At 38.7% G+C, this 15853-nt stretch overlaps 2 protein-coding genes across 8 annotated transcripts in view; one reads left to right on the forward strand and one right to left on the reverse strand.

Annotated features, from left to right (window-relative positions):
• The window catches only part of cdin1 (CDAN1 interacting nuclease 1), a 49822-nt gene extending 47540 nt beyond the window's left edge, over positions 1–2282 (forward strand). The window contains exon 13 of the mRNA XM_077731175.1: positions 62–2282. The gene's annotated coding sequence lies outside the window, so the exon portion shown is untranslated. The remainder of the gene's footprint in view (positions 1–61) is intronic.
• Positions 2283–8551: 6269 nt separating this feature from the next.
• The window catches only part of meis2a (Meis homeobox 2a), a 78046-nt gene continuing 70744 nt past the window's right edge, over positions 8552–15853 (reverse strand). For 3 of the 7 annotated variants that reach the window (XM_077731190.1, XM_077731187.1, XM_077731188.1), the window contains exons 10-13: positions 14682–14740; positions 13297–13407; positions 12669–12768; positions 8993–9142 (exon numbers count right to left, since the gene is read on the reverse strand). In XM_077731190.1, coding sequence (XP_077587316.1) covers positions 12710–12768; positions 13297–13407; positions 14682–14740 — 229 coding nt within the window. In that variant the 3' untranslated portion in view covers positions 8993–9142; positions 12669–12709. Of the gene's footprint in view, positions 9143–12668; positions 12769–13296; positions 13408–14681; positions 14741–15853 lie in introns of all 7 variants that reach the window. The other 4 variants (XM_077731189.1, XM_077731192.1, XM_077731194.1 and 1 more) reach the window with 3 other exon arrangements.

Genomic DNA, 15853 nt, shown 5'->3' on the forward strand with positions numbered 1-15853 from the left:
AAGTGTTTAATAAAAATTAAAAAGTTTTTCTTTTTTTTTTTCCTTCTTGTTCCATTTCCAGACTGCTTGCCTCAGTGATCAGCCAAAGGGCGACAGCGGGAATCGAACCCAGGTCTCCCACACGGGAGTCCAGTGAACTAACCTCTGCGCCAACCAAGTGACTACACTTTTCTATGTAATCATTTGAGTGTCTTTCCAAGAAGTCCACAGAAATAACTAAGTGAAAAAGTGTCTCGACCGGGATTCGAACCAAGGTCTCCCAGACGGGAGTCCTGTGAGCTAACCTCTGCGCCAACCAAGTGACTACACTTTTCTATGTAATCATTTGAGTGTCTTTCCAAGAAGTCCACAGAAATAACTAAGTGAAAAAGTGTCTTGACCGGGATTCGAACCAAGGTCTCCCAGACGGGAGTCCTGTGAACTAACCTCTGCGCCAACTAAGTGATTACACTTTCCTTTGTAATCATTTGAGTGTCTTGACAAGAAGTTCACACAAACAACTAAGTGAAAATATGTCACAGCCGGGATTCGAACTCAGGTCTCCCCGACGAGAGTCCAGTGAACTAATCTCTGCACCACCAAGCAGCTACAATTTCTTTGTAATCATTTGAATATTTTGACAAGAAGTACACAGAAACAACTAAGTGAAAAAGTGTCCCAACCGGGATTTGAACCCAGGTCTCCCACACGGGAGTCCAGCGAACAATCCTCTTCGCCACCAAGTGATTACACTTTCCTATGTAATGGTTTGTGTGTCTTGACAAGAAGTACACAGAAACAACTAAGTCAAAATGTGTCCCAATCGGGACTTGAACCCAGGTCTCCCAGACGGGAGTCCAGTGAAAAACCTCTGTGCCACGAAATGGCTGCACTTTCATTTGTCATCATTTGAAGGTATTGACCACAAATACACAAACAATTTAGGGAAAATGTTTCCTGAGTGGGATTAGAACCCAGGCTGCCCACATGGTAGACGGTTCAGTTAACCACTGCACCATCTCCCCTTTACCAACTCACACCTTATTTGAGAAAAAAGCTTCATTATAATATGTCATTTTTCATCAAAAAAAAGCCTTACTAAACCATGTCATTTTTTACCGTTAAAAGCTCTACTATACAGACCATTTTTCTAAGAAAAAAGCCTTACTATAAATGGTCACTTTTCCAGAATAAAGCCTTACTATATACTATGTCATTTTTTGAAGGGAATACTATACATGGTCATTTAATTAGCAAACAGATTTCCAACATGTAAAATGGGAAAAGGCTGAATTGGTTTACCTTGGTTCTTTTTTTTTTAAATTATTTTCATCACCCCCATAACACTCCGTGTCCGCATTGACCTTAACGTGCCATTTCTGCCTATCATGTCATACATTGTTGATAAATCCACTGACCCACAACTGCTTTTCAGTCAGTCTCAACTCATTTCCCGCCCAATGGTACTGTGAACTCTTACACCTTGAGAAAGTCTTATCTCATCTGTGTCCAGTTCTTCAATGTAACCCCATCAGATCCCACGGGGATCCCCTCAGGTCACCTGATGAATGGAGGGACGTGATGTTGTCAATCACATCACTTGATCTCCATCGCACCGTTTGCAACCACCTTGTGTTAGAGCTCCGTAATGGGCTTCTCCCACTGGGAACGGGACGGGAAACCCAACGCTGGGGCATTCAGGTGTGCTATAAAGTGCTTTTCACTTTTTTCTGGACTTCCCGTCTCCAGTGGCGTTCTCCATTAACCTGCACAGTCAGACCAGTGAGGCTTTCTATTGGTCCAGAAGTTACTTATCGCTACAGTTAGCCTCCCCCACCCCCCTCAGGTACACTGCTACCTGACTGAAGATAAGATAGGATGTCAGCTGCCTGTCATTATCGCCCAGAATGTTGATGTCGCCAGAGTTGAACACAGTGCATTTATTGTCTGCTAGAGATAAAAACACAACACTCCTACTTCACATCCAATTTTATACTGATGTTATTTTGCCCCAAAAATAAAGTGTAAAAAAGTATTATAAGTATAACAGACATTTCTGTCAATGACAATGAAAGATGTGCATTGATGTAGACTAATATTTCAGTTATTTGGTGTATTTAAGTGAAACACCATAGGAACATATGAACTTGAGTGTGATAGATAAATAACAAGGAAGAATGACAGGTGACTATAGATTACTCTGAATAACAGAAGTTATGAAATATGTTCAACTGGAAAGATTGGCAGTGGAATATCAATACATACCAAAGTGTGTGTACTTCAGATTAAAACATCTTGGAATCACTGCTGTTTTCTAAACCTGGTATATAACCCAAAATAAAATACTATTTTATAGCTATATTGCTGGCTGTGGGTTTTATTGTGTATGTATATTTTACTATCACAACTATTTCCAGGTGCTAGAATATGTAACAGGAAAAACTGGAGAAGAAAAACAGTCAGTTTTTTTTGTTTTGTTTTGGTTATGAGTTTTTTTGTAACATTTAAAGGTTGTAGTTTTAAGGCCAATGCAAAAAAAGGAACACATTGACCACCAAATGTTCTTGGAGCTGACATTTCTCTAAAATGACACCAATGGAGATCTCAATCTAAAACAAGGTTGTCATTAAGGTACCTTGGACAGCGTCCCCTTTTGATCCCCTCCTTCCACCTGTTAAAAAATTGGTGAACCTCAGCACTCATTCACAATGCTGCTTTCTTGTATTTTTCCCCTTTTGTTCTTGTAATGACTATTATTAAAATATATTCTTTATTTGAGGTCAAAAATCCATGCACACCCACTATAAATTAATTGATATAAATTGGAAACACACATGCATACATACACACACTAAAAATGAACACAACCCCACGATGATTCTCTCACTGTATACTTAGTAATTATTATTCTTTCTCACATCTATTTGACGGCTGCCTTATTTTGACTTCCTGTAGGGGTCACTAGTTGCGGTCTTTAATTAATGACGTGCATATGAATCAATGCCACACAGCATTAAAAGCATCTTTTCGTATTTTTAAGCTTATAATAATAATACCATTTCTCAATGCTGAATTTTTGATAAGGACATTTACCATCTGTATGTCGTACTTTTAAATAAAAGAATAAATGGTTATGTAAAATGATTAAATACATTTAAAATACAATTTAAAAAATAATCTGCAAAAAGATGGTCAAAAAACCTTTAGGGCAAAATGTGACATGTGTAAAACAAATAAGATTAAAAACGAATTAATATTCGCTGTTATGGCCTGTAGGCTTTCTTAATTCAATTTTAAATGATCGAAATGAAGACTTTGAATGTCTCAAGGCCTGCTTTCGTTTTTATCCTTCTATTTTTTTGTCCCCCAAGTGGTCACTAGTGCATTCTTAAAGCCTCCCTGCGGCTCCTGTTTTTGACTTATTATCTCTTATCTTTTTTTTCTTTCTTTCTTTTGCCTCATTAAGATTTATTTTAGTTCGGTCTGTGGTGTGTGTGTTTAATTCAAGGGGGGTTGTGGGTGAGTGTCACTCATTTTTAAGCAGACAAGCGCCTGCTGGAGTGTGAAAGAAAAGAAAGGGCATCGCTCCTTAAAATAATAATAATAACAATATTAAAATATAGAACTCACTGCTCTTAATTGTCTACCGGCTATAACAGGTTTGCATATTTTTTTGCGCCTGCAAACATTTATATGTATGCATTTTTGTTGGATCTCAAAATTGAATAAAAAAGTGTGAAGGACCAGTAAAATGCATTTATATGCATGTTCCTTTTATCTATAGTCAAAGCAATGTTGAAATTATTTTTATTTGCTTAAGAAGTTGCCTTCCTTCAATTGAAAAGATGAAATATAGTTCAAGAAATGAATTTTAAAAATGTTTTTGCCTATGCTCAATAGTTAATGCAAGTTTTAAGCAAAAAAAATAAGGCACTATAATTTGAAACATACTTACCATCCGATTATCTAAACCAGATTTGGGCAATACGGTCCTTAAGGACCGTTGTGGGTGCAGATTTTGGTTCCAACCGATCCACCACAAACAGTTTAACAAATGATTTTTCTGCCAAAAAAGGAAGCACCTGGCTGCAATCCACTGATTGCCTTTATATAGATACCTGATTGGTGGAAAGGTTTCCTCATATGGGTTGGAACAACAAAAAACTCCACCCATTGCAAACCTTTTTCAAATTAATTGCCCTGGTCTAATTTAAACCTACATTCCAATTTAAAAAAATATCCTAAATGCCCTTTTAAAATAATACATACCTCACAAATCTCGCCAAAAATATTAACAAAGCAACACATTAATAATAGTGCTTATTTTTGTCTAAAAAAATAAGAATACCATTTTTTTCCACTAAGGAAAGTCCTCATCTTTGCTTTTCTTCTCCATTTTATCGAGCTCTAATAAAACATTTCTTTTTTTTCCTTCTCTTATTCTTCTGTTTTTTCTTCTTCTTTTTTTAGTGCTTGCTGGCCATAATAAAGCATTTTCTCCGCGGGCTTTTATTGATCACTCACTCTGAGCTAATGTAATTATCCTCATCAATAGGGTGACTGCGGGGAGAATCATTATGTGGCTGACATTGATAAATGATCAGGCCAAATGCGGACCCCCTGCCCCCCATCCCACCTCCCCCCTTTAACTCCCACTCACACTCCCCCACAACACCATTTTTTTCCATCCACCCATGACCCGCATAACGTCGTCATAGAAATACTAAGGATGCGAAAATGTGGAAATCAAAAATCGAGATTGGTGGAAGAAAAAAAAAACGAGAGTTAAATCCCACTAAACATGTTAAACGGGTGGATTTTTTGGTGGATTTTTCTGTTGCATTTCGATTTGGGGGAGCACGGGGGGTGACAAGGAGGAGATGAAGGGGAGGAGTTGTTTGGTGGAGCTCGGATCATCCATCATCCGCTGTCAAGACACGCGGACGCAAGGAAAACAGCAGAGAGGCAATCTACCTTCTGTCTGGTCCAGGGAGGGAGGGGGGGGGGGGGGGGGGGCATGGTGGACTTGCATTGAGAAGAGGGGAGACCACAGAAAGAAAGAAAGAAAATGGGAAAAAAAACTATTAATATGAAAATCATCCTCATGTTTTTTTCTCCATCCTTTTGTCCTTTTCTCCATCTGATCTTGTCTATTGAGGAGGGGGGGGGGGCAATAAAATTTAGGTTAGAAGAAAATGCATTTTTTTTAAGAAGAGGGTGAGGACAATTGGGGAGGTTTTGAGGTAATTGAATGTTGAAATGAAATAAATTGTTAGGAGAATTTGAGCGAGGTGTGTGGAGATTTTGGATTTTAAAGGAAGAAAATAATATTAACTGTATTCTAATTCTATTTTTTATTTGTTTCAACTAGATTTTTACCCTGTAAAAATGTATTTAAAATTATATATGAACAATAAGAATAAAGTATGTACATGTTTTTTAATGCCGAAAATGCAATTATCAATACCATACGTCACTATTTTGGATGTAGAAAAGTAACATAATTGCCAACCATTATTGATGAAATTACAAATTATTTTTAAAGACATGCATAATGCATTTGTTTTTTAACATGTCTCTAAATTCTAACTACGAATAAATATAATGAAAATAGCAAAATGCACGTGAAAAAAATAATTTAAAACAAACTGAAAATTGATGAATCATTTTTAAAATGCCCCCTAATATGAAGCCCTACCACCACATCTTATTCACCCCAATTAATAAATACAAAAGCAAATTATGAAGTAACAACTGAGCGAAACATTACATTTAACATTATTTAAACATGGGATGCAGCTTACATTTATTCACTATCAAAATAAAATAAAAAATAAGCACCCATGATTGGAATTATTAAAAGAAAATGAATATTTTCCAATTGTGGCTAACGTGATGCTGTGGTGGTTAGGCCAGGCCGGTTCCTCACAAAATAGAAGAATGAGAGAGGGGGATGAGGAGAGTAGGGGGATAAAGAAAGAGAGAAAAGGCCTTTTCAAGCCAGTGGGGCTGCTGCACTGTAGTACTCACATTGGTCGACAGACGTCGCTGCCAAATGCCTGAAAGACAGCAGCACATTTGTTCCACTTGCTTCCTTGCTTGGTTTGAAACACAGCCTACAAATATTGGATATGTCGAGTTATAAATCCATTTGGAAAATCACTTTACAAGAGAATAACCTTTTTTTTTCATTTTATAGTTATGTATATATTCCCATATGTACATTGTATTTCTATGAAACTAAATATTTGTCTTCATACCTTTACTTCTTCATATTTGTCCCCAATATATTTTTTTCAATACCAATCATTCAATAAATATTGAGTTTCTTTCTGAATATATGTCATTTTAATTTCAATTTATGGTCTAATTCAGCAAGGTTGTGCTGGTTTTGTTGAGTTTGACTACTGCTCTTGCAATTTCAGAAACCAGCCTGTAATGGATACATTTTCCTGTTATTCAAACAAAAGGTAAAAAACATAAATGGATTCATTCACATATGCAACACAAAAACGAGTCATTTTCTTTGTGGCAGTACCTCTAGTCCACTATCAGCAATCTGTCAAAAAAAATCTGTTAAAAAAAGGCATAGGAAGAAGTAAAACAATGTGTAGTCCTACCTTTTTTTATCTTCGCAATGATGTGCCATTTAAATTCAGCCTGAAGCCCTGTTCACCTTTAAATGATGTTTAGGTACCTTTTAAAGCAATATCAGTCAAATAACATGAACCACAAATACGTTTAAAAATGATAATAATAATGAAAATAATAATCTAGAATAGATGTAACCAGTGCCATAATTAGATATAAGAGTCAGTGCTTCTGAGGGATTGTCCTAAAAATACTTTTTTAGTTTAATCTTTTTCTCTGAAGCAATGACTTTTATTGTTAGTTCTTTTTAAATATATACATATTTACCAAATTATCATTTTATTAATAGCTAATAGCTGTCCAAGATATTCTACTCTTCAAATATTTTACTTGTCCTCCCAGATGGCTGTTTTTAAAAGAAATAATAATTTATGATACAACTGCGCTCATAAATTTACATTCCCTATGAGGATTTGGGGGGAAAAAAATGTCATTTTTTTCCCATAGGAATATGTCTGATAACTAAACAAGGATACTCGCATTAATGTTCTACATTTCGCTTTTGTTTCGATGAGTCGTGTACTGTTAAAAATCAAAAAGTTAAATGTGAAATCTACTGAAAAATAATATATACACTGTTTGCGTAAACATCTTTTTAAACATATTTATGTACTAAAAAAAAATGCAGTGTTTTATAACATTTTTTTAAACATGACCTGCTCTATTAAAGGCCTAAACTGTATGATTGTGAATTAAGATAAAAACAATAGTTAACATGCTGCTAAAATGTGCGGAAATATGATCGTTAAAAACACAAGTTAATCAAGCAGAAATCTACCAAAAAAATCAAAAATGAAATATTTATTACAGCATTTTGTGACTGAACACCTTTTAAAACAATACGTCACAGTCCTCATACAGGTATTTTTTTTCGTTACGTTTTGTTTGTTTTTGTCTTTTTTTTTCATTTTTGACAAACCTTTCAAGGGAGACCTTCTCTTCTAGTGAGAAACACGTGCTGAGAAAAAAACAAACAAAACAAAAACAAACAAAATAAAACCAACAGAAGAGGAAGGAATTCATGGACATATACAATATCAATGCCACAGCAGATCTGAAACTAGCAAAAAAAAAAAAACATTCTTTTTCAATTGAGGTAAACACAGAATATCTAACAGGAAACAATTAATAGACTTGAACTCTGTACGAAGTTTGTTACAATAGTCTCTCAACTTTTCTTTTCTTTTTTTAAATGTGTGTTGTTGTGAAGCCTCCCAAAAAACATTGAGTTCATAATTTAAGTGTTTTTTTTTTTTGTCATTGTTTTTTTTCCATTTTCTTGGGGGGGTTTAGGGCGGGGGCTAACATCGGTAGCTTCTCTCCAGTGCTGCACAATCAACATGTGTCCGTGTATTTGTGTATGATTGCTTTTCTTCCCCCTAAAATGTGGAGCTTCTTCCTTCACTTGGCTCATCAAGAGAGTCCGCAAGTAAAAAAAAAATGTATTAAAAGAAAAATAATAAAATAACACAATCCAGTGCTTGGGCAATTCGAAACAATGTTTGTTTTCCTTTAAAAAACATTCATTCAAGAGCCTTTAGAGTTAAAAAAAAAAAAAAAGTGTGTTTGGGGGGAGGGGGCATGACAAATCTTCAAGGGTGTCATCTAGCAGCCTTTCCCATCATGCCTTGGGGGCAGGGGGGGTGACGGGCGTATTTAGGACCTGGTGGCCCCTGTTGAAGCCTTTTGAGATGTTCCATCTTTTTTGTTGACGTAGTGCTGTGCTGCGAGTCCTCCAAAAAAAGGGGAAACTTAAAAAAAAAACACAAAAAGTGATCCAAAAACAACAAGTTTTAACTTATTTACCTATATATTTTTTTCATTATACTACAGTAGTTATAACTCTTGGAGTTTTTTTTCTTCCTTTTTAAAAGTCTTCCAGAGTGATGTTCCTTTCTGTAAATGTTTGGAGTTTTTTCAATTTTGTTTCGTTTTTTTTTTTTTTTTTAAAGCCCAAGACTTTACAAAGTCAACTTGGTCCTCCGTTCAGGGTGAAAATGTAACAAACGTTAGAAAACAAATAGACAAAAAAAGAGTTGTGGTCATCACAGTTTGTCTGGAATTCTTCAGTTCAGGGCCCCAAAGGCTTTTTTCGATTGTTACTCTTAAAAAAAGAAGTCTCAAAAGATGGCGCCACAGCATTTTTTTCTCTCTTTTAGTCAAAAAGTGGCTGCAGCAAACGCCAAAAAAAGTTTCCCTTCTGACTGTCAGGCGTGGATGTCCAGGCCTGCTCCTGCAGTGCTGGTGGGGTCCATGGGCGTGAGCAAGGGGGGTCTCTGCGCAGACATCCCCGGGTGGGGTGAGGTGGTTCCTCCGTGCATTAGCATGGTGTGGTGGTGGTGGTGGTGGTGAGGGTGAGGATGGTGGGGGTACGCGTGGAAAGGAGGGGCCACGTGACGCAGCTGGTCTGGGTAGGAGGTCATCTGACGGGGGTTGCTGAAAGGAGCCGGGGCCATGCTCACGCCCATAGGACCGCTCTGAGGTACGTAGTCCACCGGCACGGCTGGCAGACCTAAAAGACAAAAATACATGTACAATACACGTCACCAATCTGTATTGTTTTCCCTCAGAATGAATGCAAAATAATTTTTAAAAAAAATGGACTTGCTCCAGTTTAATCAGGGATAGGTTGCACTGGTGGGTTCAATTCCAGTTCCAATCCGAATACTGAACAATAAGGCTTTTCTGTTAGGACTTTTGTGTATGTGTGCAGGATAGATTTTGGTAGGTCTACTTGTAATAGACATGCATACCAACATTTATGTGGCAGTAGCTTTAGGGGCAGAATTTTGTAAGATATCAGCCTATGTCAAATTTCAAGGGTGTCTACAAAAAGGCTGAATTGACCTTAAAGTGACAACTTGTAGAGAAAAAACACAGACAATCCTTTTCTCCTCATCTACATTTTTTTGTAGATATACTTATGATCGATATGTGGACCAAAACTCTCATTGAGAAGTGAAACTGACTTTAGGAGTTGAATTTTTCAAAACCAGAGTTCGTGATATTAAACATAGTTAAATGGCAAAAAAAAGCAAAATAGAGGATTTTTGAGAACCATGATGGAGATGCCTATCAAAATCCACATTGGCTCTGGGAAGTGGACTTTTAAAATGTTAAAGTAATTAGTTGTTGATGGATGTACAACTCAAGAAAAGGGCATCTTATTTTTTTCTTGCAGACTTACTGTGTCTTTAAGGCTTGTGTGGGTCTACACATGATAAGCATGCAATATATATTATTATATTTGTCCCAATGAAACTGGTTTTGAGGCCCACATTTGTAATAATTTCCCAAAGACAAGATATGTGAGTGATATTTCTTCCTGACTTCCCCTTTTCTTTACGCACTCTTGTTTAAGAGCAACATTGAGTCCACCTACATAAGGCTGGATAGGAAAGGAGGGGTGGGGCGGGGGGGCGCCTACTGGAGCCAGGGGGCCTGGTTCTGGGTTCGGGTCTGAGTTTGTGGGGCCGGCCCGCTTTGTAATGTGAACCCCTGGGGGATTAGAAGCTGTAATAGGAGGGGAGAGGTCACTGCAAGGTCACTAAGCATGCTCATTCGCTGCATTCCTGCACCTTAGTACACTGCAATTAAGAAATGACACCGGAGGGCCTTTGCGAGGGGAAGAGGAGGACATAGCATCGAGAGGGAAGGTGGGCCGGCAGAGGAGGAGGGGGGGTGTTTGTGAGATTAATGACTGGTCTCATTGGATGAGAGGTTGGCCCATTTTCCAATACCTCAGCGTTGCCATGTCAGATGATTGGAAATGCACATATTTGTGAGAGCAGCTCTCTTAAAACCTCACTACCGGGGTCATAAAATGAATAAATCATTCAAGGCGGGGCAAAGTGGAAGGAAGGGTGGGGTCTATAGGCATGAGGTGCCCCCCCTTTGGCCTCAATATAACCTGGAGCGGCTCCTGTTAAAAGACCCAGCAGATGTTTTTTGAGACTGTAAACTGGAAGAAGCGGCAGTCATTGCGTTAAGTTCACCCTCCCCTGATATATTTTTCTTTATTAGCGAGAACGTCACACGCAAAGACAATACCGGTTGCCTACCACTCCTCGTCAGACCCCCTTGTTACGGCACAGCGCCCGTCGTGGTGCTCAACAAGCGTCCGTAATTAAGTAAGCGGTCGAAGCATATTGTGTGCTGCAGTAATCAAATCAAGAGAGAATAATATTCATCTGCATTAAGCTATTAATGTAATTGGTCATGAAGCGTATAAAAGTGCCCCAGCGTAATTAAATAGTCTCAAAATTATACGGCTTGCGTATTAAGAATTAGCCAAACTGAGCAAATGTTGTCGCTGCGCGGCTGTTTTAGGGAACATTGCTTCCGGATTTTTCCTTTTTTTTTTTTTTTCCTCGCCCCTGGTCGCCACAAGCTGATGATGAGTGAGAGACAAAACAGAAGACAGAGAGAGAAAGAGGAGGTAAAGACCAGAAGGGTGAAATGATCTCTGTCGGTAGAATTGCATTTTTGACCTGTCGGGGAAAAAACCCAGTCGGACCATTTGCATATAAAGGCTTCTTTTAATCAAGGTAAGTGCTATTATATTGTGGCTCATTGGCCAGCGCGCAGCTTAGGTGTTAAGATAAAATATCCTTGGAAGCCCCCCCCCGACGCTCTTTGCGATGTGATATGTCTCCGTTTTTTAAATGTCAGGTGGCGAGACGGGCCCGCGTGGCTACCTTAATCACGATTACTACATTTAGATGCAATAGATGTGTGTGTGTGTGTGTGTGTGTGTGTGCGTCATTTTGGCACTGTGCTACTAGATCATAAATCCATCCAAAAAACAACTTTCACACTGGTTATTAGAGCCTGGCAACATGACTGCTATATTGTGTATTGTGAAGTGACTCAAGATGTATTTCGCAATTTGACATTCGGTTCCCAATGTATTGCTTACATATCTTTTGGAGAAAAACAAAAATAAAAAGGCAGTCGCTCCCTGACATGCGAGAAGACAATTTCAAAATTCTCATGATGTCATTAATATTAATTCCCTTGAGAGGAAAGGCCGAAAGACGGTCATATCAGTGCCATTTGACACCAGAATTATGGACATTAAGTTTTTTTGTGCTTTTAAACTGTATTTTTGCAATTATCAGAGGCCTTTGCATTTCACGATTTAAATATTTTGAATAACTCTTTCAAATTTAAACTACTTTTTACCATTCCCTTTAACATAGTATTTCACATTGGTAGAATACTGTGGTTTTCTTTCTAAATTACCGCATTAGTATTTAAATGTGTCTCTTTTAGTCACTACGCTAAAGCTACAGCCTCATAAATGAATCGCAATGATCTGAATAGTAGGCACCCCACCAGCCCCAGACAAACCACTGCCCACCCCCCGTCCTGCTCCTTAAGTTGTCACCGTCCAGTAAAAAACAATCAAAACACATCTCTCCTCAAAACAAACCCCCCGTGAAGGATGAGGCCATGCCACCCCCCTTTCAAGGCCCGTATATCTCATCGTGGGTGGGGGCTGACCAACGAGGAGGGGGGGGGGGGGGTGTAATGTACTGCAACGTTCCCATCTTTGCATATAAGATAATTTGAGCATCAATCCTTTCGCCGGACAGATTTATGTCACTCTTAGGACAGTTTCACTTCTCCTTCTTTATCGCTTCAGTGGAGCCTGCTTGATTCCCGCCGCCACCCCCCAACTGCAAACCCTTGTCAGCCCATTCCCCAGGAGATGTTATTTTTTCCCTAAATGCCCGACATTTGCATCCTCGTCCTCTCAGAAGGGGTGAAGAGGAGGGATTTGGGCTCAATAAATAAATGTTCTGTTCCTTCTACTATCCCTCTCTTCTTGTTGTCTGGCGCCACAAGTCCCATCCCGGGACGTCTCGAGCCTCCCCTTTCCCAAGTTAATTCATCTTTAACTATTCCCTATGCTTGTTTCACACCGCGATAAAAAGGATCCTAAAACCAAAACCGGGAGGTCCGAGGGTGAAATGTCTCCAAGCTGGGAAAGAAAATGAAAAAAAAGATCAAATGATAGAGAGCCCAGTACTTACTTCCCCCTTTTTCTTTGTGTTTTTGCTTTACAAGATGGAGGTTACATGTAGTGCCATTGCCCATCCATGCCCATATTCATCCCCATTCCACTCATAGGCCCTGGAAAGAGGAGAGAAAACACCAGAGGAGAATCAGCTGGAGTCAGAGGAACGATAAGTTAGATCAAGATGGAAGGGCAAAAGGAAGATGAGAGAAGAATCAATTGATAAGAATTGGAATACATGTAAACTAATGCTATATTTTGCAGACAAAGTCACACATTTTCATCGTTTGGTTGGAGTGAAACTTATGTTATTTTTCACACTGACTGTCACCGAAATTCGCTTTAAATTCTGGAGTTGGCAGAGTTGTTCCCAAATTATAGTGAAGATGGAGAATGGGTGGAAAAATTATGTTTGGAAAACACAAGTTCAGCCATGTTGTGTTATGAGACGACTTTAAGGCTGTCATATTTCATTTTATATATTTTAAAAATGTTTGTGTGTCTGATAAAATAAAAAAATTCACCCCAAAAATTGCAACTGAATTGTGTTTTTTTTCTTCCTTGTTGCTGATATGACTTATAATAAAAATATGTGTATATAATATGTAACCTAGTAGGTATAGGAAGATGTGGAGAGGACTCACCACCCGGTCGGATCCCCATGTGCTGCTGCCCGTCCAGCACAAAGCTGCCCATGGGCTGGCCCTCGGGACTGTACGCTGCTCCTTGGCTCACTGAAGGATCAAGAAGAAAACCTGATTGTAGTCAACACGCGGGCATGAGAAAAAATAGGGAGGATGTGGAGGAGGTTTGGGGGAGGAGGAGGAGGATGGTGGTAGAGGAAGAAGAAGAAGAGAAAAGACACCAGACAATCAGCAATTGTCTCAGCTTCCAGCCCAAACATACTGTAAGACATTGTTCTCATGTTTGTGCACTGCAATGAGTGGCGCGTGGCACACACACACACACACTCACACACTCACACACAAACACACACATGCTCTGTTAAGTTATGGCACACTCGTACAGCACAAACATTGTTCCAAAAAGGGCAAAGAAAGCATACAGTCAGGCCTTGCTATCATATTACCACACAATCTGCATTGGTTTTGTCTTTTAGGAGATCAAATGCACCAAAGTGAATTATGTCGGATCATATGAAACCAACTGGGATTACTGGGGTGGCTCTTAGTCATGCTAATTTATTATAGAGATCTTTAATTGGGATAAACTGAAGGTAGGCGACTAAATATTCCAGATGCGGATCCAAGAAAGCTGTGCAAATAAAGAAATGACTGTGTATGAATTTATATTAATAAACCAGATTAAAAAAAGATGTGTCTTGTCTTTTATTTGTGCCTGAGAGTCACACAGGTTTAGTTTTTTTTTTAAGTGCACAAAAATGTGCTAACAACCAAGAAGTGTTATAGGTCTGAATATTGTTGGTTTAATCTTAATAAAACGCAAGTTCCTCAAAATAGTTGAATGGTGACTCTTCTTCGTCAATGGTTGTTTAGAGTTATTGAGATTTTTTATCTTTAAAAGGACACCAAATATTACATATTTGTTAAAAATGTGTGAAAGGGATTGATATGGACTAAATAGGTTATTAGATTTTTCTTGTTTTCAACACAAAAAATGCCGAAATTTAAATTGTGTAGGATAAGACACGCCTGCCAATTAGAGATTGGATACAAATGTAGTATAAAAACAACAATGGCCCGACTATTAAGTAGTCCAAAGGTTTTATCCATGTACTTCCAATAGGAAATCTCCAATTAGTCTGTGCACATTGAGAAGATGGTCTACGGGGGTAACTTGAGGTAAGACACCCAAACCAATCCCCCCCCCCCCCCCCCCCCATCCTCTTCTTTAGAGAAACAGGGCAACAGTGTGCATGCGAGTGGGATTTTTGGAAAGGACATCTTCACACCAGGGGGGGGCTTTAGGGGAGGAGAAGGAGGAAGAGGAGGGGAGAGGAGCAAGAAGAAGAAGACTACTGTATCCATTCTTTTTCTTTTTTTTTTACCTGCTCGATTCGACTGGTCAATCATGGGCTGTACTATTCTTCTCCTGGCATTAATGAACCTGGCAAAGACAGAACAACAAGAAACAAACGTTAAATCAAGCCAACATTCATGCCAGCAACACCCCACTGCCCCCCCACAGCCAAAAAAAAACAACAACAAACAAAAGGGCAATTGTGCGGCGACTTGGGAACCCTGCGAGGGACACGTTTAATGTTCCTTATGATCTATTCCCCCCTCGTTTAATAAAGCTTTTGATTACGTTGCGTTGCCACGGGCACCGGGGAGACATTCCTCAAGTATTAGCCGCTGCTCGGGCACAGGCGGGGTGGGGGGCTTTAGTTGTGGCACATCCCTTTCTCTTGCCGTCCTTTTTTATTTCCCCCCTCAGACACTTTGGCCCTGCACACGCCAACTTAACTGCAGCTTGTCTCCAAAGCTGCACCCCCCCCCCCTTACAGCATCGGGATGCCCCTCATTGGAATGTAAAAAGTAAGCTTTAATGAAGAAGCACAGAGGATACACATGCTTCCTTTCAGCCTTCCTTCCCCTTCAATGGAACCCCAATTCTTGGGAAGAGTGCTTGCAGCTGCCCAGAAATTAGGACCAAGCATGGGATGCTTTTGTGTTGACAGAGTTTGCCCATCCCTTTTAACCACCATTGCTACATACACCTGCAGAAATGCAAATTTTCACATTTTCTTAGGCTGTAACATCTGTTGTTCTTAACCTTGTTGCAGCTACTGGACCCCAAAAGTTTAATATGTACATTCACCAAACCCTATTTTAGTTTAAAATAATACATGATTTTTTTTCAAATTCAAGGTATGAAGATTCCTCAAGTTTTTCCAATTGACAGATATTGCTTAACTAGTGCTTTTTAAAAAGTTTAATCCACAGGATTTGACAGAATTTTCGAATTATGAGCCATTTGACAATTTAAATTAGGAGTCTACTGATTTTTTCTTTATTTTTATCATTTATATAATGAGTAAATTACCAAAATTTAAATCATGAGTGCCATGATTTAAAAAAAAAAGTTCAAATAAAGGGTAAATTTGATTTATGGGTAGCATGATTTTCTTTAATTTATAACTTATGAGTGATTAACCAAAAAGTCATTGGGTTTTTGTTGAAAGTTGAGTTATGAGCTAAAAAAATATTTTGTAATATA

This window comes from Stigmatopora nigra, chromosome 13, assembly GCF_051989575.1.
Source record: "Stigmatopora nigra isolate UIUO_SnigA chromosome 13, RoL_Snig_1.1, whole genome shotgun sequence".
In the NCBI taxonomy this organism is placed as follows: domain Eukaryota; kingdom Metazoa; phylum Chordata; class Actinopteri; order Syngnathiformes; family Syngnathidae; genus Stigmatopora; species Stigmatopora nigra.